The sequence below is a fragment of the Rhinoderma darwinii genome, chromosome 3 (assembly GCF_050947455.1).
Source record: "Rhinoderma darwinii isolate aRhiDar2 chromosome 3, aRhiDar2.hap1, whole genome shotgun sequence".
Classification (NCBI taxonomy): Eukaryota; Metazoa; Chordata; class Amphibia; order Anura; family Rhinodermatidae; genus Rhinoderma; species Rhinoderma darwinii.
In genome coordinates, this window is record NC_134689.1 from 177,366,143 (window position 1) to 177,386,163 (window position 20,021).

At 37.3% G+C, this 20,021-nt stretch overlaps 1 protein-coding gene across 5 annotated transcripts in view; it reads right to left on the reverse strand.

Annotated features, from left to right (window-relative positions):
- The window catches only part of DOCK4 (dedicator of cytokinesis 4), a 376,034-nt gene that overhangs the window by 102,799 nt on the left and 253,214 nt on the right, over positions 1-20,021 (reverse strand). For all 5 annotated transcript variants that reach the window (XM_075857083.1, XM_075857082.1, XM_075857085.1 and 2 more), the window contains one exon: positions 15,583-15,658. In XM_075857083.1, coding sequence (XP_075713198.1) covers positions 15,583-15,658 — 76 coding nt within the window. The remainder of the gene's footprint in view (positions 1-15,582; positions 15,659-20,021) is intronic.

Here is a 20,021-nt window from a genome sequence, read left to right on the forward strand (position 1 = left end):
TCTCGTATCTCTCGCATCTCTCGCATCTCTCTCTCATCTCTCTCTCATCTCTCTCTCATCTCTCTCGCATCTCTCTCTCATCTCTCTCTCATCTCTCTCTCATATCTCTCTCATATCTCTCTCATATCTCTCTCATATCTCTCTCATATCTCTCTCATATCTCTCTCATATCTCTCTCATATCTCTCTCATATCTCTCTCATATCTCTCTCATATCTCTCTCATATCTCTCTCATATCTCTCTCTCAATCCCAATTGATATATATATTATATAGGTCTATCTATCTATCTATCTATCTATCTATCTATCTAATCATACAGTATATTCTCATCCAGCCTATATTCTAGTAAAAAGATAGATTGGATAGATGGATGGATGGGTAGAAATCTATCTATACAAAAAAACGTAGTGCAGGTGACACAATGTATTTTTTGTAACGCTATTCTTCTGGCAGAGTTTCTCTCTTCTTCTCTTCACACAAACAATGTATGAGGAGAAGAGAACAGGCAGGATATTTGCTGCCAAAACTTTTCTAAGAAATACAGATGTGATCGTTGTGATAGGTTCTCACAGCGATCAGGGACCACACAGATTGGTCCATGACTTCACTCCAGTGCCCAGGGCTGTTGGCAACACTCTGCACACTCCCTGAAGTGCCAGGACTATAAGCAACAGCCGGGGGAAAAGTGCTCCGTGCATGCGATCATGTGTGCACACATTGAAGCGCAGACGCCTATATTTTGAATAGAAATACATGTGATTGCTGTGATTGGTTCCCACAGCAATCATATGATCAGGGACCATTCTGATTTGTTCCTGATCTTCTGCTCAGTGTCTAGGACTGTTAGCAACACTCTGCACACTCTTTGAAGCGCCGCTATAATAAGGGTAGGCGACGGACTTCAGAGACCTCGACTGCTGGCCGTAAAACCACAGGCAGCCGTCAGGACTCCGTTAAATATAACAAATATGTTAATTAGTCTCAACCCTATATTAGTTTCCTGTAGTAGATGTGTCACTAGGCTTGATAAAGATCCTATTGTAGGATTGAAACGTTGCTGTTGTTCTTGGATTGAATAAACCACCACTTTTTTCACATTGGAGTGCTGCAAATCTTCTTTCTTTATATACCAATACACGTCCGAGGATCGGAACGTTTTGCTGGGCACCTGATCGATTGATTCCGTGTGAGTGCTGCTGCTTTCTTGTTTGCTATATCTGGATTCCATTAGCTTGCACCACGTTCTTTAATCACCAAAAAGTTTCTTATCATGGAGCAGGTCAATATACCTGCTGGGAGTACTTCATCCAACACTGCTGTTTTTACTAAGGAGGATATCGTGAGGATTCTAAATGGAGCGGAGGGTGATGTGTCATTTTTAAGCATTCCTTCTATAACTGACATCAAGAGAAATCTGGAATTTGAGTCAAGACGTTTGATTAATGTTGAACTTCATCTACTAACATTGGGTCAATATTATAAGAACAACATGATCCCAAGGGGAATGAGAATTCAACTTAAACCTACCATGCATATGCAACACGAAGAATTTAGGAGTAAGAATGAACAGCTCGCAAGCAAATATGCTTTGGAAACCATTTTGCTGAACATGGATTTCCTACAGAGGGATTTAAGAGGTTTAAAAGTGAAGGTCCATGATCTGGAGAACACTCTTAAAACGCTTATACAAATAGAAGATTACACCACCCATATGGAGAAATTACGCATGACACTCAATAAAGTAAGGAGTGATATAGAAGAAACCAAAAAGAAAAAATGGTTCCGTGATCAAACCGATTACTCAACGGGACGTGTTTACACTTGGGATAATTTCCTCAATTATTCCGATGGTGCCTTTAGACGGGAGAATAAAAGAGGTAAAGATTCGGCTCACAACAAGGGGGACTTTCGTATTCAAGAGCACAATAAGAAAAATCCTCCAAGAAACGACCAAGATTTTTTAGATTCCAGTCCATTGGAGAAATCAAAAAGAAGAAAACCAGACGAGCAGGCCGCAGGAGAAATCGAGGAAGGAAGAACCCGCTTTCAAAAATCTGTTTACCAGAAGGGACAGAAACCGCTGCAAGACAGCAACAAGGGGACTCTGCCCAAACAACAGTGGTAAATATTTCTAGTCATCAGTTGTCTAATATGCAATTGCAATTATTATCTAAGGGATTGTCATTCTGCCCCAATCAACAGGTTGATTGGTTTCAACTTGAGTTGGATTTATATAGTTTTGTCAGAGCTATTAAATTGAGGGTTTGGTTTGATTCACAACCTACCAATGTAATAGTTCAGGATACCCTTCCAAAATTATCGCTTAAAAATTTAGGATTATATAATAAAAGTTTGTTTCAACCTCCTGTAATATCACATGCGATAGAAACCTTTAGAGAACTGGTACAGAAAGATATTGCTACACTTAGGACCCAAACATGTGAATTGGGTTTTAAACAGCCAAACATGACTACTCTTGATATGGTGGCATTGGATGAGCTGATCCATGACCACGATCTCACAATAAAACCTGCTGACAAAGGTGGAGCAATCGTGGTTATGGATGCAGTCATGTATATGAGGGAATGTTATAGACAACTATCCGATACGAATGTATATAGATTATTGAAAAATGATCCTAAACATGACATCACAAATAAGATTGCCTTACTTATTAAGACAGCGTTAGATGAAGACATAATCGATCAGAAGTTACATAAATTTCTCATGGTTGAATTTCCTGTGACTCCTTGCCTGTATTTATTACCAAAAATCCACAAGGATTTAATGAACCCCCCAGGCCGCCCCATTGTATCTGGCCGGGGTTCATTAATGAGTAATATCTCCATCTTTGTGGATAAAGTGCTGAGAAATTTTGCCATTAACTCTAAATCTTATATCAGGGACACCACTGATTTTTTACAAAAATTAAGATCAGTGGATTTACCAGAGGGATCCATTTTGGTCTCTTTTGATGTCACTTCTCTTTACACTTCTATTAGTCATGTTAAAGGGCTTGATGCTGTAAGACGGAAATTAATGACTTCTAACTATGATAATAATTCATGCGAGTTCATTATGTCATTGGTAGAACTTATTTTGACTTCTAACTATTTTCTTTTTAAGGATAGTTATTATATCCAATTGAAAGGGACGGCCATGGGATCCAATATGGCTCCCACGTATGCCAATATTTTTATGGACAATATTGAGGAGATGTCGATCTATGTATCCCACCACTTCTCACATGTTTTGAGGTGGTGGCGTTACATAGACGACATCTTCCTCATTTGGACTGATTCTGTCACTACACTAACTGATTTTCATCAATTTCTCAATTCCTTGGATGAGGATATTCAGTTTACTATGACACACTCTGTGGACAATATCCAATTTTTGGATGTTACAGTATTGATTGATAACACATTAAGAACTAAAATGTATACCAAAGAGACTGACCGGAATACTTTACTACGATTTGACAGTTGTCATCCGAGGAATATGGTCAGGTCCTTGCCCTATAGCCAGATGATTAGGGCCAAACGTAACACTGACAGACAGGAAGATCTTGATACATCTTTAGATATTATGATGGGCAATTTTCTTCATAGAGGCTACCCTAAAGCACTACTGTGTACACATAGAAATAAGATTGACAATACAGCGAGGGATAGCTTGCTACAACCTAAAAAAGCTCTAGTGGGTGGAAAACGGAAACGTATTCCATTCATTTCAACTTACAATGATATAAGTGGGGATATCTCTAAGATTATGAACAGACATTGGCCAATTATTAGCAAGAGCTTTGGACACATTGATGAATTGAATAATAATCCTCTTATGTCTTATAGACGTTCACAAAATCTTCGTGATAGACTGGTGAAAACCAGAGTGTCAGAACAAAAGAAAGTATCACAATCAATCTTTAAACCCCTGAAACCGGGTAATATTCCGTGTTACAGATGCGTCAATTGCACTTTGATGTGCAAGGGTGATTCCTTTAAACATCCAGTTACTGGACAACAATTTAAAATTAGACACAATTTCACTTGTGATTCGGATTGGGTCATATATGTGTTATGGTGTCCCTGTGGCCTCCTATATGTAGGGGAGACAACTTGTGCTTTCAAAACCCGGTTAAATAATCATCGCTTTTCGATACGCAAAAAGAAACTTGACTTACCAGTGTCTAAGCATTTTTCGGAATATGGTCACAATGAGAGGGATCTAAGATTTATGATCCTGGACAATGTTCCTATACTACAATTAGGCGGCGATCGTCATGCGATATTACATAAAAAAGAATTGAGGTGGATATTCCAATTAAATACATTGAAACCATTTGGACTTAATGTTGAATTTGCTGTAGATAGGTTAGCTGTATGACGCTCACATATCTCTCTCCTTGAGTTCTTTGATGTCCTCCCTAGTATAAAGAATGATGACACACTAGTATTTGCATTTCTTATGATGAATTTCTTGTCAATATGTGATTAATACTAATTTTTATATTTTTGTATTTTTCTAGATCGAAATACCACTCCCAACAGAATTTCGGAATCTCTCTTTTTTTATTTTTAATAGTAAAATTACGATATTAGGGATACCTGACACGGCTGTGCTATATTCATCTTGTCTTATGATATCAATAAAGATATTTATTATTTATTGAATTTTTTCTAGTCTCCTACTGTGGTGTTAAGTGATGTAGAGATATTTATATGTAAAAGATTTCTTTTTATAAAAAGAGTGAGAAAAAAATATATATACATATGCTTTATGAGAAATGGTGTCGCTGATACGACAATCTTGGTCCGTTACACGGATGAGGGGATGGGACATCCTATGCACGTGAAGACGATGCTTTGTGGTTCCTAAAACCCTAGGTAGAAGGACGCTCTGAATTCTTAATTGCGGACAGAGCTCTCTGGGCCAACGTGTGGATCATTCATAAGAAGCTGATATAATAACATAATATTGCAAAACTATTTTAATATCTCCATTCCTTAACATGAGGAGCACTGATTAATTTACTTGTTTTGACTACAATACAGACTTTTTGTCTGACACAGCCGTGTTACGAGTTATCCGCTACATAGTTGCATCAGTTGCTTGGCAACCTATGAAGCCGCTTCACACGTGACCAGTTCAGTGGAACGCATTGACACGCATTACATCATTTTGATGCGTCTCGCTACTGATCGACGATACACTCTCGTCTTGTGGCTTTATACGTATGTATTGAAGTCTAATGACTTTAGGTGTGCAGCGGTTTGCTACAATGTATGCCTACGAATTTACATACTAATGATTCACCTGATGTATCTGAAGTTCTGGTTGGTGAGTGTGGTTATGACGATTAATTCTAACACCACTGAGGCATAAATGATTATGTTGTAATCAGTTGTTTTTAACGTTTGTGTCACTGTATATTGCCACTTACACTGTTATATATACACATTCGCACTTTCTGTATCATGCTTGTGTTTTATAATGATACCTTATAACATGTATTATATGAGTTTTTCAACACTGCATACTTGATTGTATTATAATGAGACTAATTATGTTAATTAGTCTCAACCCTATATTAGTTTCCTGTAGTAGATGTGTCACTAGGCTTGATAAAGATCCTATTGTAGGATTGAAACGTTGCTGTTGTTCTTGGATTGAATAAACCACCACTTTTTTCACATTGGAGTGCTGCAAATCTTCTTTCTTTATATACCAATACACGTCCGAGGATCGGGACGTTTTGCTGGGCACCTGATCGATTGATTCCGTGTGAGTGCTGCTGCTTTCTTGTTTGCTATATCTGGATTCCATTAGCTTGCACCACGTTCTTTAATCACCAAAAAGTTTCTCATCATGGAGCAGGTCAATATACCTGCTGGGAGTACTTCATCCAACACTGCTGTTTTTACTAAGGAGGATATCGTGAGGATTCTAAATGGAGCGGAGGGTGATGTGTCATTTTTAAGCATTCCTTCTATAACTGACATCAAGAGAAATCTGGAATTTGAGTCAAGACGTTTGATTAATGTTGAACTTCATCTACTAACATTGGGTCAATATTATAAGAACAACATGATCCCAAGGGGAATGAGAATTCAACTTAAACCTACCATGCATATGCAACACGAAGAATTTAGGAGTAAGAATGAACAGCTCGCAAGCAAATATGCTTTGGAAACCATTTTGCTGAACATGGATTTCCTACAGAGGGATTTAAGAGGTTTAAAAGTGAAGGTCCATGATCTGGAGAACACTCTTAAAACGCTTATACAAATAGAAGATTACACCACCCATATGGAGAAATTACGCATGACACTCAATAAAGTAAGGAGTGATATAGAAGAAACCAAAAAGAAAAAATGGTTCCGTGATCAAACCGATTACTCAACGGGACGTGTTTACACTTGGGATAATTTCCTCAATTATTCCGATGGTGCCTTTAGACGGGAGAATAAAAGAGGTAAAGATTCGGCTCACAACAAGGGGGACTTTCGTATTCAAGAGCACAATAAGAAAAATCCTCCAAGAAACGACCAAGATTTTTTAGATTCCAGTCCATTGGAGAAATCAAAAAGAAGAAAACCAGACGAGCAGGCCGCAGGAGAAATCGAGGAAGGAAGAACCCGCTTTCAAAAATCTGTTTACCAGAAGGGACAGAAACCGCTGCAAGACAGCAACAAGGGGACTCTGCCCAAACAACAGTGGTAAATATTTCTAGTCATCAGTTGTCTAATATGCAATTGCAATTATTATCTAAGGGATTGTCATTCTGCCCCAATCAACAGGTTGATTGGTTTCAACTTGAGTTGGATTTATATAGTTTTGTCAGAGCTATTAAATTGAGGGTTTGGTTTGATTCACAACCTACCAATGTAATAGTTCAGGATACCCTTCCAAAATTATCGCTTAAAAATTTAGGATTATATAATAAAAGTTTGTTTCAACCTCCTGTAATATCACATGCGATAGAAACCTTTAGAGAACTGGTACAGAAAGATATTGCTACACTTAGGACCCAAACATGTGAATTGGGTTTTAAACAGCCAAACATGACTACTCTTGATATGGTGGCATTGGATGAGCTGATCCATGACCACGATCTCACAATAAAACCTGCTGACAAAGGTGGAGCAATCGTGGTTATGGATGCAGTCATGTATATGAGGGAATGTTATAGACAACTATCCGATACGAATGTATATAGATTATTGAAAAATGATCCTAAACATGACATCACAAATAAGATTGCCTTACTTATTAAGACAGCGTTAGATGAAGACATAATCGATCAGAAGTTACATAAATTTCTCATGGTTGAATTTCCTGTGACTCCTTGCCTGTATTTATTACCAAAAATCCACAAGGATTTAATGAACCCCCCAGGCCGCCCCATTGTATCTGGCCGGGGTTCATTAATGAGTAATATCTCCATCTTTGTGGATAAAGTGCTGAGAAATTTTGCCATTAACTCTAAATCTTATATCAGGGACACCACTGATTTTTTACAAAAATTAAGATCAGTGGATTTACCAGAGGGATCCATTTTGGTCTCTTTTGATGTCACTTCTCTTTACACTTCTATTAGTCATGTTAAAGGGCTTGATGCTGTAAGACGGAAATTAATGACTTCTAACTATGATAATAATTCATGCGAGTTCATTATGTCATTGGTAGAACTTATTTTGACTTCTAACTATTTTCTTTTTAAGGATAGTTATTATATCCAATTGAAAGGGACGGCCATGGGATCCAATATGGCTCCCACGTATGCCAATATTTTTATGGACAATATTGAGGAGATGTCGATCTATGTATCCCACCACTTCTCACATGTTTTGAGGTGGTGGCGTTACATAGACGACATCTTCCTCATTTGGACTGATTCTGTCACTACACTAACTGATTTTCATCAATTTCTCAATTCCTTGGATGAGGATATTCAGTTTACTATGACACACTCTGTGGACAATATCCAATTTTTGGATGTTACAGTATTGATTGATAACAACACATTAAGAACTAAAATGTATACCAAAGAGACTGACCGGAATACTTTACTACGATTTGACAGTTGTCATCCGAGGAATATGGTCAGGTCCTTGCCCTATAGCCAGATGATTAGGGCCAAACGTAACACTGACAGACAGGAAGATCTTGATACATCTTTAGATATTATGATGGGCAATTTTCTTCATAGAGGCTACCCTAAAGCACTACTGTGTACACATAGAAATAAGATTGACAATACAGCGAGGGATAGCTTGCTACAACCTAAAAAAGCTCTAGTGGGTGGAAAACGGAAACGTATTCCATTCATTTCAACTTACAATGATATAAGTGGGGATATCTCTAAGATTATGAACAGACATTGGCCAATTATTAGCAAGAGCTTTGGACACATTGATGAATTGAATAATAATCCTCTTATGTCTTATAGACGTTCACAAAATCTTCGTGATAGACTGGTGAAAACCAGAGTGTCAGAACAAAAGAAAGTATCACAATCAATCTTTAAACCCCTGAAACCGGGTAATATTCCGTGTTACAGATGCGTCAATTGCACTTTGATGTGCAAGGGTGATTCCTTTAAACATCCAGTTACTGGACAACAATTTAAAATTAGACACAATTTCACTTGTGATTCGGATTGGGTCATATATGTGTTATGGTGTCCCTGTGGCCTCCTATATGTAGGGGAGACAACTTGTGCTTTCAAAACCCGGTTAAATAATCATCGCTTTTCGATACGCAAAAAGAAACTTGACTTACCAGTGTCTAAGCATTTTTCGGAATATGGTCACAATGAGAGGGATCTAAGATTTATGATCCTGGACCATGTTCCTATACTACAATTAGGCGGCGATCGTCATGCGATATTACATAAAAAAGAATTGAGGTGGATATTCCAATTAAATACATTGAAACCATTTGGACTTAATGTTGAATTTGCTGTAGATAGGTTAGCTGTATGACGCTCACATATCTCTCTCCTTGAGTTCTTTGATGTCCTCCCTAGTATAAAGAATGATGACACACTAGTATTTGCATTTCTTATGATGAATTTCTTGTCAATATGTGATTAATACTAATTTTTATATTTTTGTATTTTTCTAGATCGAAATACCACTCCCAACAGAATTTCGGAATCTCTCTTTTTTTATTTTTAATAGTAAAATTACGATATTAGGGATACCTGACACGGCTGTGCTATATTCATCTTGTCTTATGATATCAATAAAGATATTTATTATTTATTGAATTTTTTCTAGTCTCCTACTGTGGTGTTAAGTGATGTAGAGATATTTATATGTAAAAGATTTCTTTTTATAAAAAGAGTGAGAAAAAAATATATATACATATGCTTTATGAGAAATGGTGTCGCTGATACGACAATCTTGGTCCGTTACACGGATGAGGGGATGGGACATCCTATGCACGTGAAGACGATGCTTTGTGGTTCCTAAAACCCTAGGTAGAAGGACGCTCTGAATTCTTAATTGCGGACAGAGCTCTCTGGGCCAACGTGTGGATCATTCATAAGAAGCTGATATAATAACATAATATTGCAAAACTATTTTAATATCTCCATTCCTTAACATGAGGAGCACTGATTAATTTACTTGTTTTGACTACAATACAGACTTTTTGTCTGACACAGCCGTGTTACGAGTTATCCGCTACATAGTTGCATCAGTTGCTTGGCAACCTATGAAGCCGCTTCACACGTGACCAGTTCAGTGGAACGCATTGACACGCATTACATCATTTTGATGCGTCCGATGCGTCTCGCTACTGATCGACGATACACTCTCGTCTTGTGGCTTTATACGTATGTATTGAAGTCTAATGACTTTAGGTGTGCAGCGGTTTGCTACAATGTATGCCTACGAATTTACATACTAATGATTCACCTGATGTATCTGAAGTTCTGGTTGGTGAGTGTGGTTATGACGATTAATTCTAACACCACTGAGGCATAAATGATTATGTTGTAATCAGTTGTTTTTAACGTTTGTGTCACTGTATATTGCCACTTACACTGTTATATATACACATTCGCACTTTCTGTATCATGCTTGTGTTTTATAATGATACCTTATAACATGTATTATATGAGTTTTTCAACACTGCATACTTGATTGTATTATAATGAGACTAATTATGTTAATTAGTCTCAACCCTATATTAGTTTCCTGTAGTAGATGTGTCACTAGGCTTGATAAAGATCCTATTGTAGGATTGAAACGTTGCTGTTGTTCTTGGATTGAATAAACCACCACTTTTTTCACATTGGAGTGCTGCAAATCTTCTTTCTTTATATACCAATACACGTCCGAGGATCGGGACGTTTTGCTGGGCACCTGATCGATTGATTCCGTGTGAGTGCTGCTGCTTTCTTGTTTGCTATATCTGGATTCCATTAGCTTGCACCACGTTCTTTAATCACCAAAAAGTTTCTCATCATGGAGCAGGTCAATATACCTGCTGGGAGTACTTCATCCAACACTGCTGTTTTTACTAAGGAGGATATCGTGAGGATTCTAAATGGAGCGGAGGGTGATGTGTCATTTTTAAGCATTCCTTCTATAACTGACATCAAGAGAAATCTGGAATTTGAGTCAAGACGTTTGATTAATGTTGAACTTCATCTACTAACATTGGGTCAATATTATAAGAACAACATGATCCCAAGGGGAATGAGAATTCAACTTAAACCTACCATGCATATGCAACACGAAGAATTTAGGAGTAAGAATGAACAGCTCGCAAGCAAATATGCTTTGGAAACCATTTTGCTGAACATGGATTTCCTACAGAGGGATTTAAGAGGTTTAAAAGTGAAGGTCCATGATCTGGAGAACACTCTTAAAACGCTTATACAAATAGAAGATTACACCACCCATATGGAGAAATTACGCATGACACTCAATAAAGTAAGGAGTGATATAGAAGAAACCAAAAAGAAAAAATGGTTCCGTGATCAAACCGATTACTCAACGGGACGTGTTTACACTTGGGATAATTTCCTCAATTATTCCGATGGTGCCTTTAGACGGGAGAATAAAAGAGGTAAAGATTCGGCTCACAACAAGGGGGACTTTCGTATTCAAGAGCACAATAAGAAAAATCCTCCAAGAAACGACCAAGATTTTTTAGATTCCAGTCCATTGGAGAAATCAAAAAGAAGAAAACCAGACGAGCAGGCCGCAGGAGAAATCGAGGAAGGAAGAACCCGCTTTCAAAAATCTGTTTACCAGAAGGGACAGAAACCGCTGCAAGACAGCAACAAGGGGACTCTGCCCAAACAACAGTGGTAAATATTTCTAGTCATCAGTTGTCTAATATGCAATTGCAATTATTATCTAAGGGATTGTCATTCTGCCCCAATCAACAGGTTGATTGGTTTCAACTTGAGTTGGATTTATATAGTTTTGTCAGAGCTATTAAATTGAGGGTTTGGTTTGATTCACAACCTACCAATGTAATAGTTCAGGATACCCTTCCAAAATTATCGCTTAAAAATTTAGGATTATATAATAAAAGTTTGTTTCAACCTCCTGTAATATCACATGCGATAGAAACCTTTAGAGAACTGGTACAGAAAGATATTGCTACACTTAGGACCCAAACATGTGAATTGGGTTTTAAACAGCCAAACATGACTACTCTTGATATGGTGGCATTGGATGAGCTGATCCATGACCACGATCTCACAATAAAACCTGCTGACAAAGGTGGAGCAATCGTGGTTATGGATGCAGTCATGTATATGAGGGAATGTTATAGACAACTATCCGATACGAATGTATATAGATTATTGAAAAATGATCCTAAACATGACATCACAAATAAGATTGCCTTACTTATTAAGACAGCGTTAGATGAAGACATAATCGATCAGAAGTTACATAAATTTCTCATGGTTGAATTTCCTGTGACTCCTTGCCTGTATTTATTACCAAAAATCCACAAGGATTTAATGAACCCCCCAGGCCGCCCCATTGTATCTGGCCGGGGTTCATTAATGAGTAATATCTCCATCTTTGTGGATAAAGTGCTGAGAAATTTTGCCATTAACTCTAAATCTTATATCAGGGACACCACTGATTTTTTACAAAAATTAAGATCAGTGGATTTACCAGAGGGATCCATTTTGGTCTCTTTTGATGTCACTTCTCTTTACACTTCTATTAGTCATGTTAAAGGGCTTGATGCTGTAAGACGGAAATTAATGACTTCTAACTATGATAATAATTCATGCGAGTTCATTATGTCATTGGTAGAACTTATTTTGACTTCTAACTATTTTCTTTTTAAGGATAGTTATTATATCCAATTGAAAGGGACGGCCATGGGATCCAATATGGCTCCCACGTATGCCAATATTTTTATGGACAATATTGAGGAGATGTCGATCTATGTATCCCACCACTTCTCACATGTTTTGAGGTGGTGGCGTTACATAGACGACATCTTCCTCATTTGGACTGATTCTGTCACTACACTAACTGATTTTCATCAATTTCTCAATTCCTTGGATGAGGATATTCAGTTTACTATGACACACTCTGTGGACAATATCCAATTTTTGGATGTTACAGTATTGATTGATAACACATTAAGAACTAAAATGTATACCAAAGAGACTGACCGGAATACTTTACTACGATTTGACAGTTGTCATCCGAGGAATATGGTCAGGTCCTTGCCCTATAGCCAGATGATTAGGGCCAAACGTAACACTGACAGACAGGAAGATCTTGATACATCTTTAGATATTATGATGGGCAATTTTCTTCATAGAGGCTACCCTAAAGCACTACTGTGTACACATAGAAATAAGATTGACAATACAGCGAGGGATAGCTTGCTACAACCTAAAAAAGCTCTAGTGGGTGGAAAACGGAAACGTATTCCATTCATTTCAACTTACAATGATATAAGTGGGGATATCTCTAAGATTATGAACAGACATTGGCCAATTATTAGCAAGAGCTTTGGACACATTGATGAATTGAATAATAATCCTCTTATGTCTTATAGACGTTCACAAAATCTTCGTGATAGACTGGTGAAAACCAGAGTGTCAGAACAAAAGAAAGTATCACAATCAATCTTTAAACCCCTGAAACCGGGTAATATTCCGTGTTACAGATGCGTCAATTGCACTTTGATGTGCAAGGGTGATTCCTTTAAACATCCAGTTACTGGACAACAATTTAAAATTAGACACAATTTCACTTGTGATTCGGATTGGGTCATATATGTGTTATGGTGTCCCTGTGGCCTCCTATATGTAGGGGAGACAACTTGTGCTTTCAAAACCCGGTTAAATAATCATCGCTTTTCGATACGCAAAAAGAAACTTGACTTACCAGTGTCTAAGCATTTTTCGGAATATGGTCACAATGAGAGGGATCTAAGATTTATGATCCTGGACCATGTTCCTATACTACAATTAGGCGGCGATCGTCATGCGATATTACATAAAAAAGAATTGAGGTGGATATTCCAATTAAATACATTGAAACCATTTGGACTTAATGTTGAATTTGCTGTAGATAGGTTAGCTGTATGACGCTCACATATCTCTCTCCTTGAGTTCTTTGATGTCCTCCCTAGTATAAAGAATGATGACACACTAGTATTTGCATTTCTTATGATGAATTTCTTGTCAATATGTGATTAATACTAATTTTTATATTTTTGTATTTTTCTAGATCGAAATACCACTCCCAACAGAATTTCGGAATCTCTCTTTTTTTATTTTTAATAGTAAAATTACGATATTAGGGATACCTGACACGGCTGTGCTATATTCATCTTGTCTTATGATATCAATAAAGATATTTATTATTTATTGAATTTTTTCTAGTCTCCTACTGTGGTGTTAAGTGATGTAGAGATATTTATATGTAAAAGATTTCTTTTTATAAAAAGAGTGAGAAAAAAATATATATACATATGCTTTATGAGAAATGGTGTCGCTGATACGACAATCTTGGTCCGTTACACGGATGAGGGGATGGGACATCCTATGCACGTGAAGACGATGCTTTGTGGTTCCTAAAACCCTAGGTAGAAGGACGCTCTGAATTCTTAATTGCGGACAGAGCTCTCTGGGCCAACGTGTGGATCATTCATAAGAAGCTGATATAATAACATAATATTGCAAAACTATTTTAATATCTCCATTCCTTAACATGAGGAGCACTGATTAATTTACTTGTTTTGACTACAATACAGACTTTTTGTCTGACACAGCCGTGTTACGAGTTATCCGCTACATAGTTGCATCAGTTGCTTGGCAACCTATGAAGCCGCTTCACACGTGACCAGTTCAGTGGAACGCATTGACACGCATTACATCATTTTGATGCGTCCGATGCGTCTCGCTACTGATCGACGATACACTCTCGTCTTGTGGCTTTATACGTATGTATTGAAGTCTAATGACTTTAGGTGTGCAGCGGTTTGCTACAATGTATGCCTACGAATTTACATATTAATGATTCACCTGATGTATCTGAAGTTCTGGTTGGTGAGTGTGGTTATGACGATTAATTCTAACACCACTGAGGCATAAATGATTATGTTGTAATCAGTTGTTTTTAACGTTTGTGTCACTGTATATTGCCACTTACACTGTTATATATACACATTCGCACTTTCTGTATCATGCTTGTGTTTTATAATGATACCTTATAACATGTATTATATGAGTTTTTCAACACTGCATACTTGATTGTATTATAATGAGACTAATTATGTTAATTAGTCTCAACCCTATATTAGTTTCCTGTAGTAGATGTGTCACTAGGCTTGATAAAGATCCTATTGTAGGATTGAAACGTTGCTGTTGTTCTTGGATTGAATAAACCACCACTTTTTTCACATTGGAGTGCTGCAAATCTTCTTTCTTTATATACCAATACACGTCCGAGGATCGGGACGTTTTGCTGGGCACCTGATCGATTGATTCCGTGTGAGTGCTGCTGCTTTCTTGTTTGCTATATATATATATATATATATATTTTTTTTTTTTTTTCTTTTTTATTTATTCAATATATTGTTTTTTACAGATTAGACACTTGGTTCTGGCAGCTACCTGTTTTTTTTGTTTTCCCTTTTAAACAGTAATTGTGCACTACTATATGTCACACAGCTGCATCATCGTTACATGAATTCATATATATATATATATATATATATATATATATATATATATATATATATATATATATATATATATATATATATATATATATAATAATTGAACCCAGAGAAAAAACACCCAAACACATGGACAACATACGTGCTGTATGCAGATGTTGCCCAGGTTCAGACCTGGGATTCTAGTGATTAAAGCAACAGCGCTAAATACTGAGCCCCCCCTGTAATATAAATAATAGTAATAATAATATAAATATTAATAGCTGATATTAGGCATTGCAAATTATGACTGTTCTAATAATTTTTTAGAAAAAGTAAAATAAAAGTTAAACCAAAGTAATTGCACATTTGTATAAGTCTCACAGCATCTGTACCTGAAAAATCATCCTTACCTTATAATCAAAGCCCTCATTTAAGAAGTTTTTACGAAGAGCATCCGAAAGATACAATACAGTTGTTATAATGACACTGAGGGGGAAAAAAAGGAATATATTTAGAACTCAAAATATCATGGATATCATTGTAAACATTGAAATTTACTGTGAAATCGACTTCCATGACAATTTTTTTTTATACTGGCTTACATTTCGTATAAGATATACAAGAGCCACAGCACAAAAGGCACCGACAAATATTGTTAAATTGTATTGACATACTTTATACTCAGCACAGCTCCATAGATTCTAGAAATCGGCGGCAGCACTGATGACACTACATGTCAACAGTTGTCTGAAATTATAGGTAGACTTTAATTCCCAGTTGTCTCTGAGTCCAGAGCAAATAAAAAGTCTAATACATCAACTAGGAGTTGTACTTCTGTGGCTGACCGCTGCTCTTCTGGTTACATAGTTACATAGTTAGTACGGCTGAAAAAAGACACATGTCCATCAAGTTCAACCAAGGGAAGGGAAAAGGGAAGGAAAAATTTCTACACATAGGAGCTAATATTTTTTTGTTCTAGGAAATTATCTAACCCTTTTTTAAAGCCATCTACTGTCCCTGCTGTGACCAGCTCCTGCAGTAGACTATTCCATAGATTCACAGTTCTCACAGTAAAGAAGCCTTGTCGCCTCTGCAGCTTGAACCTTTTTTTCTCCAGACGGAGGGAGTGCCCCCTTGTTTTTTGAGGGGGTTTTACAAGGAACAGGATTTCACCATATTTTTTGTATGTGTCATTAATATATTTATATAAGTTAATCATGTCCCCCCTTAGTCGTCTTTTTTCAAGGCTAAATAGGTTTAATTCTTTCAATCTTTCCTCATAACTTAAATTCTCCATGCCCCTAATTAGCTTCGTTGCTCTTCTTTGTATTTTTTCCAACTCCAGGGCATCCTTTCTATGAACTGGAGCCCAGAACTGAACTGCATATTCTAGATGAGGTCTCACTAATGCTTTGTAAAGTGGTAATATTACATCCCTGTCCCGCGAGTCCATGCCTCTTTTAATACACGACAATATCCTGCTGGCCTTTGAAGCAGCTGATTGACACTGCATGCTGTTATTGAGTTTATGATTTACAAGTACACCCAGATCCTTCTCAACAAGTGAATCCGCCAGTGTAGCTCCCCCTAGGACATATGATGCATGCAGGTTGTTGGTACCCAGATGCATAACTTTACATTTATCTACATTAAACTTCATCTGCCAAGTGGACGCCCAAACACTTAGTTTGTTTAAATCTGCCTGCAATTCATGAACATCTTCCATAGACTGAACTATATTACATAGCTTGGTGTCATCTGCAAAAATAGAAATAGTGCTATTAATCCCATCCTCTATATCATTAATAAATAAGTTGAATAATAGTGGTCCCAGCACTGAACCCTGGGGTACACCACTTATAACCGGGGACCATTCAGAGTAGGAATCATTGACCACAACTCTCTGGATACGGTCCTTGAGCCAATTCTCAATGCAATTACAAACTATATTTTCTAAACCTATAGTCCTTAATTTACCCATTAGGCGTCTATGGGGGACAGAACCGGTGCTCAACATTATTTGTTTCCTTGCGTTTCTCCAGAACAGTTTGGACAGCAATCTAGGAAGTTCTTCTACTGCAAAATATTACTTTTCTATAGACCATGCTGACATAGGATAATGGCTTTGTATCTTGCAATTAAATTTTTATTAAGTACCGTAATTTATTTATTTTATCTGAAAAGTGGCATATATATCAATTTGATACTTCACATAGCAACATGGATCTCTTTGTAATATTTGCTAGGAAAATCAAATTTGGAGATAAAAAATTAGCTACTAGCATACTATTGAAAACATATAATAAATATAGAAGGGTATTGACCCACATAGCGGCCATTGTGCAAACTGTGCTTTTTTTAAAAATGTAAATTGGACTGCAAAGTGGCCGCTCACCTGTCTTCCTATAATAAGACATAAAACACAAATATATGCCTTAATGTCCAGCACAGTGCACAATTATAGGCTATTTACACTATTGAAAACTTATTTAAAAAAAAAAAAAAAAAAAATGTGTATCAGTGTGATTGATGCAACTTGATTTTAACATTTTGAGATACAGCTGCTTTGTACTGTGTATACAGAGCAGATGTATCTTGCGCTGACAGCTGAATTCGTCAGGTTAGCAGCACTGACGGGTTTAGAAAAAGCGGATCCTGCATATCTCTGACAAGCAGGGTCCACCGGTTATCAATCACATCTAAGGCTTTGTTTACGGGTTCCGTCTGGCCTTTCCGTCAGAGGAACCCATGAACAGAAACCAAACAATCCTTCCGTTTGAATCACAATTAATTTCCATGGTAATGCTTCCGTTGCTAATAGATTCCGTTTGTCTCCTTTCCGTAAGGTTTCAGTTTTTTTGGGCGGAATCTATAGCGTAGTCGACTACGTTACCATAGAAATCCATGGTAATGCAAACGGAAAGCTATGGTTTCCATTCATGGGTTCCCCCGACGGAAAGGTCCAAAAGCACCCATGAATGGAACCCCGACACAGATGTGAAAGAAGCCTTAGTTATGAACTTAGATGTTATCGGAGACACCCAGGACCCGATGTCACTGAACCGGTCAGTCCCGCTGACCTGATGGATTCAAGTCTCAGCACAAGATACGGCTGCTCTGTATACAGGATACAAAGCAGCTGCAACTCAAAAAGTACAAGTATTTCTTTAATAAAATGTAAAATGTAACAAAGTTGCACCAATCACACTGATACACATTCAATTAAAAAAGATATATATGTTTTCAAAGGTGTACATAGCCTTTAAACTAGAAAACATTACTTCACAAAATAAATATGTTTTGCACGTCTACCTTAAACAGTTTTGAATTGATACAAATGAGACATATTAATGAAGTCTGATTATGATCAGGTGCCTCCTCCAGAAGAAAGGGCTGTAATCTGCAGACAGTAATCTGCATGCAGCTGTATGTGAAGTACTGCATAATACACAGAAAAAGAAAAAAGCCAAGTCAGCTGAATATGTACAGTATCAATAAAAACCTGTGTGATTTCATGTTTAGAGATTTACGGATCCCTAATGAGTTCTCAGCTTCCACAATGTGCTATTTATGTTTTCCTTCGTCTCTAATGAAATGAAGCATCTCCCCTGGGTCCCTCTCCCGCTCGCTCTATGAAGTGAAAGTGGTATAAGCTGGCACACGGCAATTAGGAGCAGCTGCAGGAACGGGAAGTCAGCTAGAGTGCTTCAGTATGTAGCTGAATAGCAAAGGACATTAGCCTTTTAATAGGTTTCATGACTGGCAAAGCTAAAAAATAAAAATTCAATGAGAAGGACCCATTTCCTCCTCAGGGGCATGGCTTATGCTAAAACCATCATCCTTGTGTCAAGTGGTCAAATTACTCACCCCATGTGTTTATGTTCTGGATATAAGCCCAGTAACCATGTATGGCCCCACATAACAAACAATCTTTATCTCAAATATTGCATATAAGACAATGACACTACATAAAAATAAAAAATAAATACCAAATTGTAATGAATATTATAAATATGACAACAGGGATGAAAGATCACATTTCAGTAAAATAACATTCTAGAATTCTACTTTCAGAATAGTACCTGCTTTATTTCCAAAGGCATGATATAAAACCCCTTTAATGATCTATGATGGATATAAAGTACTTTCTTCCCTCAAACTCATTCCTTTATAGAGATATCATTGCCTGAATTACTGCATGTAATGTATGTACTGTGTTCTGGTAGTTCAGTGTTGTCATAGGGAAACGATCCACATCAATGTTTGCTTTTTAATCATCCTAAACCATGATAGTTATCTTGTGGACATTGACACGGATGGTGATTTTAATGCGCATGCCCCCGTAATGTCCCTATGAGTGTGTAGTGGCAGAGCACTGGATAGAAGATGGAAAACTGAAGCAGAGGAATTTTATGATTTGGATCTGTAACTTTAAAGGGTAACTAAACGTTCAACAAACTGACATGTCATGGTGACATCACAGAAGTTTTGATTGGTGGGGGTCCGAGCACTGAGACCCCCACCGATCACTAGAATGAAGCGGCAGAAGTGCTTGTGTGAGAAGTGCTTAGTTTCTGTTCGGCTTTTTCCGGAAATCAATGTACGAACCCAAGTACGGACCCAATAGAAAATCTAAATGCCCGTACTCCGATACATTGGCTTTCCAGAAAAAGCCGAACAGAAACAAAAGCGGCTCAGTGTTCACACGAGCACTTCTGCCGCTTTGTTTTATCGATTGGTGGGGGTCTCAGTGCTCGGATCGCCACCAATCAAAACTTCTGACATGTCACTATGACATGTCAGAAGTTTGTTGAACGTTTAGTTACCCTTTAATCTATGATATTTAACA